Source organism: Typopeltis vanoorti, chromosome 18 (assembly GCF_054136105.1).
Source record: "Typopeltis vanoorti isolate ZY-2024b chromosome 18, IOZ_Tvanoo_1.0, whole genome shotgun sequence".
Classification (NCBI taxonomy): domain Eukaryota; kingdom Metazoa; phylum Arthropoda; class Arachnida; order Uropygi; family Thelyphonidae; genus Typopeltis; species Typopeltis vanoorti.
In genome coordinates, this window is record NC_143566.1 from 43,001,790 (window position 1) to 43,020,388 (window position 18,599).

The 18,599-nt window shown below is 35.1% G+C and overlaps 1 protein-coding gene across 5 annotated transcripts in view; it reads right to left on the reverse strand.

The window, feature by feature from the left end:
• The window catches only part of CYLD (ubiquitin carboxyl-terminal hydrolase CYLD), a 451,655-nt gene that overhangs the window by 25,067 nt on the left and 407,989 nt on the right, over positions 1 to 18,599 (reverse strand). For all 5 annotated transcript variants that reach the window (XM_090407955.1, XM_090407951.1, XM_090407953.1 and 2 more), the window contains one exon: positions 5,834 to 6,050. In XM_090407955.1, coding sequence (XP_090264081.1) covers positions 5,834 to 6,050 — 217 coding nt within the window. The remainder of the gene's footprint in view (positions 1 to 5,833; positions 6,051 to 18,599) is intronic.

An 18,599-nucleotide genomic window follows, 5' to 3' on the forward strand; every position in this document is an offset into this window, starting at 1 on the left:
AATACAAATTATACAGAGGCAAACAATTTTTTTACAACATTCTTATGGGACTTGACCTAAGTAAAAAATCGATGTAATGTGCTTTGAGTTTTCGAAGCTACAATCGAGTTTTTACAATATTGATAAGAACAATAGTCTAAAAGTCCAGGTAGTCCAGCAAAACCCATCTGTGACAAAATGAAACTAGTTTATTTATTTAAAAACACAAAAATACAAATTTATTAAGTATATCTTTATAGAGTTCATAATTAAAAGGACTCTAATAATAATAATAATAATAGATTTCTACAGATGTGTCTCATCTTGTTTTGGTATTATCAAAATTATCAAGTTATTCTGAAGCATTATGCATTTTGCTATTTTATTATTATGCTGCTAATATTTCTTCAAATGCAGCACTTTTTACAACAAAACTGGATAAGTTATGTTGAACATATCTGTTCTCAAATATACTCAAAATCCCTTTGACCTAATAAAAAGGCAGAATGCTGATGAAACTTCATCAGCATTCTATCTGTTAAAATGAAATTACCCCCCCCCCCATTAACGCATTATTGTAGTTATGTGCACTGTATTTTTTCTTGGATTGACCCTTTTTTGTTGCACAATTTACTTATTGTGTCGCTTCCCAAATAAAAACGAATTTCACACATGCAAAAATAAATAATCAAAATGTTTGTTTGTCTGCATTGGAAAATGTCATATATTTATATTTTTTAAATAACATTTATTGAAATAAATATGACATTTTGCTTCCTTTCCTTGCAAAATAAGATTATATGGGTCGCACATTTCAATTTTAGGAACGATTTTTTTATTTTTTATTTATTTTTTTATGAACAACAACAAATACTCGGGGTTTCCGATTGCGAGTCTTTTTAATTTATATCCAGTGGTATTTTATCGAGATTCTACGCCTTTGTCTTTTGTTTAAAACTGCAACAGTATAATTACTTTGGAAAACTAACGAATTCAAAATAAAAAGAAAGTGCGTACATGTTATCTAGCAGCATTTGTGTGTGTGCTGATAATTTTGGGAGGGGGGGAGTTAGCCATTAAAGGCGAATTAATTCTGTTATGAAAATTTTGAAAATAAAATTTCATTTTGACGCATGCACCTACACGTTTCAAAAGGAAAACATCGCTACTTCAAAACTGCCACATAATATCGAAATTAGCCGAAAATATGTACATAACAGTTGACTTCATAACTGCCGTTTATTTTGATTTGTAGTGAGTGATTAGGGGGGGAACCAAGAAAGTTGAAATGCAAAAACCAACAGATTACGTTATAAAAATTATGCATTACGGGATATGATTCAAGATTTACGTATGATAACTAACCTTCGAACTAAGATTATGAATAAAATAGGAAACTTCATTTGGAACAGATGGAGGCTGTATTCATTTTTAGATTCCGATTTTCATGAATTTATAAAATAATTGTTTGACAAAAATAATTATCTTCAATCAAGTTCTTGGAGAATTTTAAAATGTATTGCCGATTAAAACAATTAGCAAAAAAATTGATAGTGACATTGATCTTCCAAAGTGATACAATATGAAGTGAAGGAAGTATGAAAGGATTTCTTATTTTATGCTAGCATTAAAAACTATAATTATACGATAAAAACAAACAGCAAAATGAATATAACTCATAGGTATTTAGTCTGATATAACTTAGATTCTGGTTAACGAGCAAACGGTAAGCAACTGCATTTCTTTCTGTAGGCCACAGAACGTAGCTACTACGTACGCCAGGTAATGTAGTTAAGTGTTCTTTTCAGTGTGAAGGCTTCCGTAGTTTGACCGTCATGTCCATTAGAAGGTGTGATAATGGACATGAGGGTCAAACTACACTTCTTATCCATGTTCTTTCAGCAGTTGGACAGAATATTGTCCAGGTTTGCTGGACGTGTATATACATCCAGCAAAGAAATGGTACGCTTACATACATGAATTTTATGGAATACAGAGTTCCTGTTAGTTTTATATTCTAAGGAAAGAACAATGTATTTCAAATGGAAGTGGGAAGCCTCACAAATTTTTCAGCGGCCTCTAGTTTTTATATTATGAATTTAATATTTAAAAATAAGTATTTTATTTTGCAACTATAACTGCACTGTTTTTTTATTGTTATTGTTCTTTGTGAGGAGTAAAGTTTTAAAATGAGGCCCCCATCTTGTGTCTCATGGTAAATGCACACTGGTATTATTTGAGTCTCAGCTCAGGAAAAGATCCCACAAGAATAGAAAGAATGTATGATAATTCCATTGCACAAGAGTCGTGAAAAGACTCTCTGTCTATTGACCATCAGTATATCTCAGAGCAATTGTGGCGATTTTATAGATGTTTGTAAGAACTTACATACAGGAATGGGATGGTAAACAAGCTATAATTTGAAAGGAACAGCATGGGTTTACTACAAGGAAGTCGTCTCAATAATTTGCTCATTTTATAATACCATTATGGCAGAGTTGGATCTGGGGAATGGATACACTATGATAGTGCTAGAATTTGCTAAGGCATCTGATAGAATACCAATGAAAGGCTGTTGCATAAACTGGAAAAAAAAAAGTAGGATTGGAATATAAGCTATTGGCTTTGTGATTCCTGTCCTTCAGGTCTGAAGGACAGGTATCACAAAGTGATATATGGGAGAGAGTATGATTCTGTCATATTAAAGGCATCAGTGAACCACTGTTGTTTAATTTATATATTAATGAAATTGGGAAGGACCCAACATGAGCTGTTCAACAGTTTCCCAATGATGCCAAGGTGAGCAGGAGAATCAGAGATGTTAAAGATATAATGCATTTATAATCTGATTTGAATAGGCTAAAAGTATAAGCAAATGATAATGGCTGTGTTAAAGTGTAAAGAATGTTAGTAAAATAATAAGTAATAAATAATAATACTAGTAATAAGTGTAAAATAATCCAACTAACATAATAGGCTGTTAGATTATGCCTGAAGAAACTGATGAAATTAGTGATCATGGAGTTATGGTGGACAGGAAATTGAAGTTTAAAGGTCACATAGCAAAAATTGTACATACAACTCAGAGGATAACTAAGTTGTATGTACAAAACATGCAAGGATAAAGAAGTGATTTTGTCTCTTTACAAGGCCTTGTTTATCAAGTGTGCAAAGTAGAGTGCCAGAGGAGTGCTTGCCTGGTGGAATGAGCCAAGCACTCCTCTGGCACTTTGTGCAATGGCAGGGAAGAGGGATGAAAGTGTAGAGGGGATGATAGCAATGGTTGGGATGAATGATCAGAGGTAGCATGAGTCGTGTAGCACGAGATTTGAGGTTGATTTTTAGAGATAGAGCAACAGAAATGTGTCTGAGGAAAGATAGTGATCATGCCACTCTGGTATGATATTGCAGAGTGGAGGAGAAGAACAGTGCTGATGAATAAGATGATAGTGAGAATGTGCAGAAAAGAGGTCTGGAATATGCAGATACGTGGAGTACATTTGAGGATAGAAGAGAGCTGTATTAAACTGTAATTTGTCAAGAGACAGGTTACATTTTAATGCAGGATACAGGCATTCGGAGAGACTGTTGTTTTCTGGGCAAGTGAGTAGTGTGTCAGGAGAGGAAAACTAGAACTGCAACAGAGGAATGCTGCTTGATAATGGCTTGAGAAATGGGGGGTAAACTATATTACAAAACCAGGTGGAGTGTGAGGGGTGGTTATAAGAATACTGGCAATATATTGGTTTTTCTGTATACAAATGCCGGGAGCAATAGGAATAAAGTGAATGAGTTTATGGCATTAATTGACTCAGTTTCTCCAAAGATTGTTGGTATCAGTGAAACTTAGTTAACTGAGGAGGATGTTCTAACAGGTATAAAAATTGAAGGGTATAGCATATTTCGCCAGGATAGGGAAGGTAAATGTCGGGTGTTATTTGTGATAAGAGAGATAAATTGTGTGCTCTCATGGTGGAGAATCTCAGTGAAAAAAAAATATCAATGACTTTGAGAGTATATGGTGTGAGATAGATATTTAGTGGGTTGTGGCTACAGACCACAGAATAGAGATAGTGATGAGTAGGAAAAGTTTATTCAAATTAGTTTAGCAAGTGCAAAGCATGGGATCATTCTGAGATGAACAGGCATGTGCAGGTATTTATGTGGAATTATAAGGAAGGTGACTATCATAGACTTCGAAACTAGCTTGATAGGATAAAGAAGCTGCAAAGAACAGTTGAAATGTTGATATCTGGATTATGGAATGTAGATTACTGGAATAGAATGAGATACGGATTGCATACATTGGTGGACAGGAGAACAGGGGCTGATATGATAGAAATCTATAAACTTCTGAGAGGGTATCATTTGATATCAAAGAATATCATTTGATAAAATTTTGACAAAGGGGCATCCATAGAAGTTAAGTCTGTGTAGTTAGAATGGAGTGTGAATTAGATTTTTTTTTTTTTTCCTCACAGAACTTAAAGTGGAAAGTTTGCCTATTAAAGTAGTGAGTGCATCTAGTGTGAATGGGTTTAAGAGAAAGAACAATAATTGGTATGAGAGATGTGTGACCTTCCTTGATAATAATAATAATAATAATGTTATTATTATTAAGAGAGACCGCAAGGGAGTCAGGGACTCATCGAGGGAGGCCACATACTACATGCACCATCTATCATACTTATTCTTGAATTCATTCACACTGCTTGCACTAACAACATCCAATGGCAAACCATTCCAATCACGCACCACCCTAGCCCTCACTCCCTTCTTAGCACCATTCAGTCTCAGCTTCCAAGGATGCCCTCTTGTCCTTTCCCACCCTATATAAATTGAAATATTCAATCAACTGAAATCCTGTATGACCCTTTCAGAAGTTTGTAAGCCTCTATCATATCACCTCTCTTTCTCCTGTTTGCTAGTGTCTGCAGTCTACAAATTCTCAATCTGTCTTCATAATCAGTATTCCAAAATCCTGATATCAATTTTAACACTCCTAGTTTGCACGCTCTCCAGTATATCAGAATCACAATAGAAACCAGGAGACCAAACCTGCACACAATAGTGAAATCTTATCAAAGGCTTGTAAAGAGGCAAAATGACATCCTTATCTTTACACGTGAACGTTCGATTCAGCATTGCAATTATCTTTTGAGTTGTATTTGCAGTTTTTCCTACATGGCTCCTGAACTTCAACTTCTTATCTACTAACGCTCCAAGATCAGTAACCTCATCAGTTTCTTCAAGCATAATTCCATCAATATAATATGCCACTAGATATCTAATCAAGCCGAAGTGAATGACTTTACATTTACTGACATTGAACTGATAACTATTTGACCATGCCCACAATTCCAGATTATTCCAATCATTCTGCAAGTACTGCATATCAGCAGCATTCCTGATAACCCTAGCTTTCTTTGCATCATCAACAAATAGCTGTATGTCGCTTGTCAAATCCTTCCCAATATCATTAATGTACAGTGATTCTGATAGCCAGATCTAAATCTGAGGTCTCAACATATTGACTAAGGCAACAACAAACTCTACTCCTTTGTTTTTGATAGTCCTAGCATTCGTGTACAGACATAATACTCTACCTATATTTAATGATTTAACATTTGCAAGACAGAACTAATCAACAGTGGTATTATCACTTAAAAAAATAAAATGTAAGGTAGAATATTTATAAAACAGGTTTGATACGTTAACAAAATATGAGGGGGGAAAAAAATTAAAGTCAGAAGAAGAAAAACAATATTCATGGATAACGATAATCTGTCATAAAACATCAAAATTATATAACATTTAAATGATGCATCTTTCATTACTAGTCTATTTTTCATACCTTTTCTATCGGCCATACTGTCAAAGAAACACCATGGAGCATCAGGTCCACTTCCACATTTCACAAAGCACACATAATGGCTTGTCTCTATGCAAACCACAGCAAACAATTCCATATAAATACGTGGAACAGAAGCGTGATCTTTCAGCATTCGGTATTCAGATGGAACACCTAACTTGGAATTTTTGTGACGAGATCGTTTCTTGTGACTATGACTCTGAAAAAGAAATCACATTTATTTGAATAAATGTTATCTTTTATACATAATAAAAGAGACATTGAATACCACTTCCATATGTTGATCAGTTGTTTTATATGTTGTTTTATGAAAATATAGTATAACTTTATGTTAAATCCAAAGCCATTATTCAATACAACTTAATGAAACTGGACACGATCATCAAAATTGGAGAAGGTAGCAAGTTTTGAATTTGGTTGATGGGTTTGTATCAACTATCAACTCATTGCTACCTACAAATCCAGTCAACCAAATTCAAAACTCACTACCTTCTCCAAAAGACAAACTCACAAATAATGCTACCTAGCATATACTAAGTACCAGTTCATGTAATTTGTCCTACTATGGACAAACAGGAAGATCTATAAATAAACGTATCTCTCAACATCCAGATCCGTCTTATCAAACCTCACAAATCTGGCCTTGCACAACATGGAATCAAAAATGCTAACCACAGGATCATATGGCAAAACACCAAGTTACCACATAGATCCACATATAAACATGAATGGTTATATAAAGAAAGTGGTGAAGCTTTACTTCACAAAACTATCAAAATGACTATCTCACCATTCCAAAATTGTGGGAAATTGTTATCCTCAATCATTCAATAATTTATCTGATATTTAAATTTAATTTAGGTAAGTTTTATTTTGAAAAATTGCTAAATTAAACAAGCAGTGATGACAGCACAGAGGTAAAAAAACACTGATTGGACATGAAGTCAAGAATACATATCCATACTTGAAGTAGAAAAAGCCATCAAAAGCCTGAAATGTGGGAATGCGGCAGGAGTAGATGATATGCGACCAGAAATGCTCAAGAATGGAGGTATAAAAGTCTTACAGTAGCTGCACTGCGTAGTTCAGAAGGCCTGGACAGAGGGATGAATTCCAGATGATCGGAGTAGAGCTCTCATAGTACCCATATATAAAAAGGGAAATAAAACTGAATATGAGAATTACAGAGGTATTTCTCTACTGAGTGTTCCTGGTAAGATATATGCAAGTATACTTGAGAAACGGTTGAAAGGTTTGTGAAAGAGAAGCTTGGTGAAGAACAAGCTCGATTCAGGCCAAATAGAGACTGTCAGGATCAGATTTTCACTTTATGACAGATAGTTGAGAAATCATGGGAATATAACATCATCAAATTCCTGCCGTGTATCCTCAAGGGTGTACAGGATATGATAGTAATACATGAAAAATTTACATCATTACTAACTTCCTATCTACAATTTTCCTCCAAATCAGTCTGTTACTTGTCAAGACTCCAACATTATCAGATCTTATATTTCTATGCTCTTTGTATCATATCAATCCACCTATATCTTGGTCTTCCTCCGGGTCGTTTTCCTGCCAACCTGGCAGAGAACACTTCTTTTGCTAATCTTTCCTCACCCATTCTGTTTAAGTGACCATACCACCTGAGATCAGCTCTGCTAATGCATTCCTGGATGCTGACAATGTCAAGTTCTTCCCTAATATCCTCGTTTTTAATATGATATTGCCATTGATGCCATCTGTTCATGCCTCTAATCTTTTTCAGGACTCTCATATCTGCCTACTTACTTCTGACCCAGCTCTCAGATTCATAAACTGGTTTGAACACTATCTTGTATACAGCTACTTTAGTGTTCTGACTAATTTCTCTCTTATTCCATATGAATTTATTCAACTGACTTTCTACCATACCAGCTTTGTTGATTCTGTTGCCTATTTCTATATTTAATTTACCATCTTCACTAAAAATCGTGCCTAAGTAGCTGAAATGTTTTACTTGTTCCACAGGTTCTCCGTTCACAACACAGTTGACATTTTCAACATCTGATCATGAGAGCCTCTATTTGGCCTGAATCCAGCTTGTACTTCACCAAGCTTTTCTTCCACAATTCTTCTCAACCGTTTCTCAAGTATACTTGCATAAATCTTACCAGGAACATTCAGTAGGGAAATACCTCTGTAATTCTCACATTCAGTTTTATTTCCCTTTTTATATATGGATACTATGAGAGCTCTAATCCAATCATTGGGAATTTGTCCCTCTGTCCAGGACTTCTGAACTATGTAGTGCAGCCACTGAAAGACTTTTATACCATCATACTTCAGCATTTCTGGTCGAATATCATCTACTCCCACTGCTTTTACACATTTCAAGCCTTTGATAGCTTTTTCTACTTCAAGTATGGATATGTATTCCTGACTGTATGACTGTTGAGTGTTTTTTACCACTGTGCTATCACTGCTTGTTTCATTTAGCAATTTTTCGAAGTAATTACTTCATATTTCAAGGATATCTTTTTCTTCCATTTTCATGTCACCTTTATCATCTCTAAGTCCTTTTACGGCACTCTTTCCTCCATTTCTAAGCTTTTTCAACAACCTCCTCCAGAATATTTTGCCACCTTCTTCATATTTATTTTCTATATTCTTGCCAAAGTCCTCCCATGACTTTTGTTTAGCTAGTTTTACACAGTGTTTAGCATTCTTGCATTTGTCTCTATATTCTCTAAGAGCACAAGCTGACTTATTTGACAGGAACTTTTGGTATGCTTTCTTCTTTTCCTTCACTGCCTCTTTAACCTCCTGTGTCCACCATGGAGTCCTGATTTTTCTATCCCTGCAGACAACCTCACCACATGCCTCTCTGGCTGAATCAATCAGGGTTTTCTTCAAGGCTTGCCACTGAATCTCCAAGGTTTGGTTCCTATTCTCAAACTCTTTCATTTTTTCTTCAATAATCTTTGTGTATTTTAGTCTACAGTTCACATCTGACAGCTGCTCAACTTTTATTTGCTTTAAAACTTTCTTAGATGTTATTCCTTTCAATATGAAATTCGATTTTATCCTGCTCAAGACTAAACAATGATCACTTCCAATTTCAAATCCTCTGTACACTCTGGTGTCCTGCAGCAGGGAGAAAACATCACTATCAACAATAACATAGTCAATGAGACTTTTCTTATTCCTTGCCTCTTCTCTCCATGTGAATTTGTGCACATTTTTATGTTGGAATATGATATTAGTGATAACAAGTCCATGTCCTGACAGAAATCCAACAAGTATTTGTCATTATTATTAGTTTTGCTCTTTTCTCCAAATTTTCCCAAAATATTTTTGTATGTCTGACAATCATTTCCTATCTGCTATTTAGTTCCCCAAGAAGGACCAACTTTTCCTTTTTCATTGTGTCAGTTGCTTTCTCTAAGAGAGAGCAACTGACAACTGATGCTTTCTCTAAAACCTCGAAAAATTCCTTCACTTCTACCTTAGTAGAACCTTCTGTAGGACCATAGGCACAAATAAGTCTCATTGCCCAGTTTCCCATTCTGATATTTGCCCACATCACTCTACACGAGACTGCCTGCCATTCAAGAAGATTAGCCTCGTATTTAGTATTGAATACCATGGCTACTCCTTCTTTTCCTTGATTGTCATTGCCTGAATATAACATTTTGTATTTATTGCTCAGAAAGATCTCACCAGTTTTTGTCTTTTTTGTTTCAGTCACTCCTATTATGTCGATCTGGTACTTATTTAATTCCTCAGCTAGTTCGATTTCTTTGCCATTCAGGCTTCTTATGTTGATAGTACCAATCTTTAACTCTGGTGATGTTGAGTTGGGGTGTGTTTTCAGATTTGTTCCAGTAGCTGACTTTTCGCTGTTTGCCCTGGTTCCCTGGCAAAAACAACAGCGATCTTGATTAACCGGGCGGCGCCCCAGCTGGCATCAAATTTTGTCATGTTGTACCATCATTTTGTATTTTGGTTTAAGCCAATAAGAATACAATTTGGTTGGCTAAATCTCAAATTGCAAGCCCATCCTCGTCCGTTCAGTATCCAGGTAGATACCTAACAGGGTGCACCATGAGGTGAGGATTGGACATTATGTCAGAATCCCTGGTCAGTTCTCTGCATTTCTTTAAAAGAAATGCAGAGAACTGACATGGAAAAGGCATATGACAAGGTGCCAAGAGAAAAGCTATTTTAAACGTAACAGTTATATGGTGTCAATGGGGCATTATATCAAGCAATACGCAGTCTTTATTTGAGTTGTAAGTCAGCAGTCAGAATTGAAGGAAGTACAGGAAGGTAGTTTAATGTTAAATCTGGTGTCAGACAAGGATGTACTTTATCCCCTCTGTTATTCATTATCTATATGGCTCACATTATGAAGGAGAGTGGTACTGAACCTGATATGAAGATTGGAGATGTTAATGTCAGCTCTTTGCTTTATGCGGACGATGTTATACTTCTAAATAAATCTGCAAGATTCCCTGACTAAATTGAATAACTGTTGTGTAAGATATTGTATGAAGGTCAGCAATAGCAAGACAAAAACAATGAAAATAGGCAGAAGCATTGAAAATATCAACTGCATTGTGAAAGGAGAACCTACAGAACAAGAAAAACTTTCAGCTACTTAGGCATGATTTTCAGTGAAGATGATGATAAATTAAATATGGAAATAGACAAAAGAATCAACAAAGCCGGTATGGTAGTAAGTCAAATGAATAAATTTATATGGAATAAGAGAGAAATTAGTCAATACACTGTATACAAGACAATGTTCAAACCAATTTTAACTTATGAATCTGAGAGCTGGGTTAGAATAAAACACTTGACCAAAGACTAGAGACCGCAGATAAGAGAGTCCTGAGAATGATTAGGGGCATGAACAGATGGCATCAATGGCAATATCATATTAAAAACGAGGATATCAGGAAAGAATTTGACATTGTCAGCATCCAGGAATGCATTAGCAGAGCTAATCTCAGGTGGTATGGTCACTTAAATAGAATGGGCAAAGAAAGATTAGCAAAACAAGTGTTCTCTGCCAAGTTGGGAGTAAAAAAGACCCATAGGAAGACTAAGGTATAGGTGGATTGATACAGTAAAAAGTGCCTTAGAAGACAGAAATATAAGACCTGATAATATTGGAGTCTTGACAAGTAACAGACTGATTTGGAGGAAAATTATAGATAGGAAGTTAGTAATGATGTAAATTTTTCATGTATTACTTTCATATCATGTACATCTTCACCCCCCCCTCCTTGAGGGTATATATCAGGAATTTGATGATGATGAACTTTTATTTCAGCCCAGTAGTTTTTAATCATGAACATGAAACTGTATAAGTAGAGGGATTCCAATTTAAGCATGCACACTACTGCTTTTTGAATTCAATTCCTAGCGTTGTTCGTTGGTTATACTGATGATGTTTTATGATACATGAGATGAAATATTTACATAATAAAAAAGTTATTTATTGTGGCATACATTTATTCTATAGTTATGTATATCTCACATGTTTCACTATATAAAAAAATCCATTATGAGTGTACAAGATCTAACTAAATTGAATAACTAATGTAATCAATTTGGCATGAATATCCGCAATAAAAAGACGAAGACTATGATAATAGGCAAGACTACTAAAAACCTCACCTACATCCTGAATGAGAAACGTATAGAACGAGTAAAACATTTCAGCTACTTATACAGAATTTTCAGTGAAGATGGCACACTAAATAAAGAAACTGAAAACAGTAAAAGCAAAGCCAGCATGCTATGTTAGGGAGCCAAATGAATAAATTTGTATGTAATAAGAAAGAAATTAATCAAAACATTAAAATAGCTTTATCAAATACAAAAGTGTGTTCAATGCAACCAATTTTGCCATTGAGAGTGGATGCTTTCTGTACAGGTGACATTAGAGTATTTCTCTCTCTCTCCCACAGTATGTTCCCCTGTTCTTTTTCACTTCACCTTAGAAATACTACCATGACAGTAAACCTAAATAAATATAGTATCACTGCAGTTAAAATAAAAAAAAGAAAAGAAAATTCCAAAATTCCCCACAAAATATTTTTTAAAAACATCTCTCAAAATTTTTCTTACACATTCACTTTACCAACTTTTGTGGTATAAACACCAAACTGAATGATGTGTACCATCAACTGCAGACATCCAAACCTAATTTTCTGGTTTTGGCCAAATCTGAAATCTCTGCCACCACCACAGCAATCTTAACTGTTCAAATTAAACCATATGTGATTCCTTCCCTTTTGCTTTTGTGCAATCCAATATTCTTTTCCACAGGATGCCTAATTTTGACTCTTCCCGTTTTGACCTTCTGTGGCTTTAGATTCCTTGCCTTGTTATGTATCATTTATGCATCTGTCATTCCCCCAATTCTGATAATGATTTCATTCTAACCTCTTATTCTTGAAGATTGATTTCCTGCAATCCAAAAACTCGAACAGTCAAGTCCTCTTCCTCAGTGCCTTTAATGACCCAAACTCTAACCAGCTGTCTATTTCCAATCTCACTGACTAACCTGGAAGAGAAGTGATTATTTTCTGTAAGCAATGATGAACCAAATCATTTATCTCCCAACCAGAATTCCTGACAGTCCAATCACCCAATACTCTGAATCTTTTCTTAACCATGTTAGAACGAAAGCATTCATTCCCCAATCTGTTCAAAATTCTCACCATATTCCAAAAACTGTGCCAGAGCAGTTCAAGAAAAAAAAAGTTCATTGTAAATGATTTCAGCCAAAACAACCAACTTCATTTATACTGACATTTGCAAAATCATTAACAGGGCTAAGTTTGACTTTGAAAAGGCTAAATGTAGAAAAACTGCTATTATGCCAACAGGAGTCGTGCATTTTGTACCTCATAACAATACAAACAATACTATCTGGGTAAGAAAGAGGTAGAAACATTGTAATATCACATAAAGATAACGCTGACCTCTTGGTTATTCTTCTCATTAACTCCTGCTTAGATGATCAAAACAAATTGCCTCCTTCTTTACCTGAAACATTGCACCACATACCTTCTGTGGCCTTCTGCCAGAAAGAAAGAAGAAGAATCGTGAACAACCTGAATACTAAAAAGGTTTTTAGTATTCACCTGTTCTTTACCATTTGATAGGTTTTGCATCTACACATCATATTATACTCAGTTGGCATTTACTCCATAGCATCGAAGCAAGTTCAAATCAACCAATCAAAAAAAGGTGATAAGTGGTAGCATCAAACTATTGATCTACTGTTCTCACCTCAGTGATGTCTACAGTAATAGGAGTAGAGTAACAGTCAACTTTTTTTTTTCTTTTTTTTTCTAAACACCTGGAGAACTGTCAACTGCTCAGTGACTACAAATATGGATTCTGCTAATCAAGACTCACAGCAGGTTTCTGCACCTACATCACCCACCTCTAGACACATGACATGGAAAAGTTTGGAGAAACCTGTACTACTGCATTTAACATTTCCAAGGCATTTGACAGGGTCTGCATCACAGACTTCTCAGTAAACTGCAATCTTATAACTATCTTCCTTTCAACTGGATTGCCAGTTTTCTCTTGGATCATTCACAATGTGTAATGTTGAAAGGTGTTCTCTCTTCAGATTCTCCTACTAATGCATATGTTCCTGAGGGCTCTTATTTCACCCACCCTCTTCCTCATATACATAAACAACCTGTTCTCACTGATCTCAAACCCTATTCACAGTTTGCTGATGATAGCACTTTTCACTCATCCCATGGATAAAAAAAATCTTGCAGTGCTGAAACATCTCAAGACACAAGATCATCTACAATAAGTGCCCTAAACACTGATCTCCATACCACCCTTTAATGCAGTAATAATAGTCACCTTCACTGCTTTTAAAAAACAGTTACATCCCCCCCCCCCAGAAAACAGATGCTGCGCTCTCCTTACCTTTCACAAACCCAACTAAATCACATCACTTAATAGTATCCTCTGTTTCTAAAAAACTTAATATCTCCTTTTTTGCTGAAGACTTTACTTTTTATCCATCCAATTACTTATTCAGTACAAATCCCAAATCTGCCCAACCTTGGGATATCCCTCTCACATTTGGGGTAGTGTAGCAAACCTCTTTAAACAATCATGCTGTTCAGAAGAGAGCAATTCCACTGACTGATAACCCCTCTGTCACACAGTCTTTAGTCATTGTCTTACAGATGGTCAGTTTCCACACTGTCCCTTGTACACATATTTCCATAAGTGCTTTTCAGCAGAACTAGCATACATTATGCCTCCCATCTCTGTTAAATCTATAGCAACAAGAGGTGCTCAACATGGGTTTACAATTCAACTGCTGATTCACCATGTGTGGACTTGTTTATGGAGAAATTAGAAAATGATATTCTAGCTAACATTACTCCTGAACCAACAGTCTGGTGGAGATATGTTGATGATGTATTTATTATCTGGAGAGAAAAAGTAGAAACTTACAAGAGTTCTTGGAAAAAATCAACTCTTTTCATGACAAAATCAAATTTACTTTAGAGTTAGAAAGCAATCATCAATTACCTTTTATTGGATATACTTATCAAAAGACTAGAGAATGAAGATATTAAACTTACTATATATAAGAAACCCACAGATACTGGACGGTATCTCCATCATTCTTCAAATCATCATCACACACAAAAATGCAGCATCCTCCATATGCTATGAAACAGCGCCTACAACATAGTCACAGACGAAGAAGACGTACGTACAGAACTTTCCCACATTTCCAAATCTCTATCTCAAAATGGGTATCCTCTAAACTTAATCAATGAAATGCTCTATAAAAACAACCTCCAGCAACAACGTATAGCAACTCAGTACGTATCGACCATTGTCATACCCTATGTTGGTTTAGACTCCAATAAAATAGCTAGAATTTTAAAGCCTTATAACATCAGAGTGGTGTTTAAACCAACCACTACCACTAGACAGTTTGTAAGATCCCCTAAAGACAGTGTACCTTTTTTTTTTCAAATATGCAGGTGTTTACACATACCTTGTATGTGTGGACTATCCTGCATAGGCCAAACTTCAAGAAGCTTAGAAATTAGACAGAAGGAACATGTCGGAGATGTTAATCATAACAGAACAGACACCTCAGGTTTGGCTTATCACTTCTCAACTTCAAACCACACTACAGATTGGGATAACAGTTCAATGCCATATTTGGAGGAAGATTATTACAGATGTCAAATATTTAAAGAAGCTGCAGTGGTCATATGAACAGGAAACAACCTTAATAGAAACCAAGGAGTAATATTAAAGGATATATGGAAAAATCTTATTAACTCATTAAGTTTAGCAGAACTACAGTACGCCAAAAACTATGTAACGCGTATTTATAATAATGACTGAAGTATCTTGCTTCACGTATACCATGTCATGCGGTGCCTTCCAATTTTGTTGTCGGTTGTAAACCATTACTATATTCCTCCATTTTTTTTTGCATTTATTAGTTTTTTTTCCACCGTTTAGTCTTGACAAAGCTAGTCAGTTTTGCTAGCGAAACTAGTCGATGAATTTGTACATATGTGTATAAACCTATGGTCTTATAATCCAAATATCTGTTTTGTGTTAATTATAGTTAATAAAGACCAAATATAACTTTCAACAAAGACTGCAGTTGAATTGCACTATAGGACTATAGCTGGTATTAGAAAGTTTGATTTAATTGCAAAGAAGGATGAAAGAGTTTGGGTTATTGATGCATAGATAATGGGTACTGGGCACCCACTTGTTGTTAGTCATAGGAATAAGGTCTCATATTATGAGCAGAATATAGATCTTGCTCAACAGATTGAGGAGGAGTTTGGGGCAGCTCCTCATTTTACTAGTGCTACCCCCTTTGTGGTAGCACTAGTAAAACTACTCCCTTTGTGGTGTATGGTGCAATGAAAGTTACAAAGACTTGACTTCTATATGCATTACTTCGGCAGACATTAAGATCTTGTCACTTAGAGCTTTGCAGGGCACACTGGTGGCTTAGCATTGTCAAATGACTTCTAGAATACCTCGTACTGGCATGGGATAGATCTTGACGTATTTTGGCTTTGGCCTTTCTGGCCTATTAGGGTAAAGGCATCAGCCGCTGCTCTGATAGACCATAGTATGTAGCACTGTGTTTCAGTGCAAAGTTTTATAAAATAAAATAAAATGGTCTCAAATAAGCATGGGCAGTGGTCTCACACCAGGTCATGAAATTCAACTCCCACCTAAATCAGTCACAAACATCTTTCAATCTAAAATCAATCACAAACCCACAGCAAGATTTGAATCCACAGCCTGTTGGTTGGAGGGTGGATATGCTAACTACTTGGCCAACTAGGCTAGCTTAGAAACTATTCCATATATCATTTGTATACCAATGATCCTACTCAAAGATAAATTAATGCACTTAACAAATTCTTAAATGAAGTCACCAGCTGTGATTAACCTTAAAAATTTGTGCTGAATTAAAAAGAATGCTGAAAACTTACCACAGACATCCATCTAGATGATGACCTCTCAAGATTCATAAGCAAAGTGTTCAATTAAGATCTAAACTGTTACCGAATGTCACAAGCTTGCTAAACAATTCCTGATATTACTATCCACATTTATAAGCAAATCTCCTTCATATATTAAAAATATAAAATATATTGGAGTTTTAAAAACAAAATTTCTGAACTCTGTCTTGCATCTACAGATGTGCTAATTAATCCATATATTGTTTCTTTATTCACCAACTCAGGTGAATAAAGAAAATATCCACTTTGCTTAAGAAAGATTTCCAACCCAATATTATCAAACGTTTTGATTCTTTAATTCATTCTGGTTACTGTAGTTGTCAAAATATATTTCATAAACAAGTCAAAAGTGGAAGCAGTGGGAAGTCCTCTTTATCCCAGTTTAGCTAATTACTTCATGGAGAATTTTGGATATTTTCCCATAACATTTTCCATTCACCCTAAGCTAGCAGAAATTTTTTCATGACATTTTTTTTTAGTACGAGAAGGTATAAAAATAAAACTCAAAGAATTTATCAACAAAGTTAATGTCATTCACCCAAAAGATGAAGTTTACATCAGAAACCAAATATAACAGTTTTATTTCCTTTTTTAGACCTAATTCTTTGACAATACCAGATGGAGGTTTTCAGGAGATGCACATAGGATGTTATATTTGGGGTCTATTTCACCAACATTTCTGCCAAAAATCTGGTCAAGGACCCTTATCCATTAAGCTGCTTTTTACTCTACAGACACTTTATGACAACAAGAAAGAGAACACATAAAACATAGTTTTCTTTTTCAGATTGATACATAATAAATACCTTCACCAACATGAATATAGAAAGGTAAACAATTACATTAACAATCAGAAAGGTAAACAGTTACATTAATACCCAAGAAGAAATTACGTGTATATACTCCTTAACATAAAAAGTCCATATACTTAAGGATATGTCAATATTCAAAGAATTTCTCAGCACACAGACACTTGTAGACCTATACAGATTGTTTGACATTCAATACGTATAGAAGGGTAGGTGTTGCTGGTTATTCATAACAGTGCTTCACAGTATGAACACCAGAAGGAAAAAAAACAATAATTAATTTCTTGAATTCATCAGCCTGGTCAGCCAAGTAGTTAGTGTATCCACTCTCGGGATTCAAATCCACAAACAACAAGCTGTGGATTTGAATCCCGCCGTGGGCATGGATGTTTGCGATTGTCTTCAGGTAGGAGATAAATTTCTTCATTTGGTGTGAGACCACCATCCTGCTTATTGGAAGCCTGAAATGGCTTGAAAAAGTTCCATGTTTGGTCTCAGGGTTTATGGTCTATGCAACAAAAAATAAATAACAGTAATAAATTAAAAAAAAAAAATCCCTTAATCCGCCTATAGCACTTATGTACTATAGGTTTACAATCTTTCATGGATAGGATTTATGTAAAAAAACATTCAATTAGATATTAAATACTCTATTTTTCCTTATGTAAACTTTATGTGTATACTCTATTTACATTCATATGATGATGAAGAAATGTCATAGAAACAATTCAAATTGTAACTAAAAAGGAACTAATGTCCTAACTAGGTGCAATTTAGGGGCTGAATAGCAATAGAGTTAATTCAGAGAAATCAGGATAAATGTGGTCTTAGAGTGATGGTCTCACAAATGGATCGACAAATTAATGCATCCATACTTGCTGAGGTTTAGGAGAGTTCTATAGAGTATTTTTAGAATCAGCATCAGCTATGAAGCACTCTCCTAACTTCAACAAGTATGGTAGCATTAATTTGGCTCAATCCAGGAGAGAGTCATTCTAAGTTAATTTAGCCTAACTTTTTTGGATTAACTTTGCTGTCTAGCCTCTAGAAGATAGGACATTGGTTCCTTTTCATTACAATATTTTTTCTACTTTTTTTCTAATCATTGTTTCTACAACAATTAGATGGTTGTAGAAACAATTCAGAATTGGAACTGCTATTCAAATAATTTATTATTTTTTAACATATATTTTTAAATACTGAACATTTGCTCCTCATTGGCTATGATTATACAGTTCCTTAGTTCCCTAACCGTAATATTATACTGATGGCTTCAAAGTGGTAAAAGGAATGAATGCACTTTGGAAAATTTATTTCCAATTCCATTCTTGTTCATGTAACAATTGTTCAATTGCTGCATGTTTATTCTCAAGATGT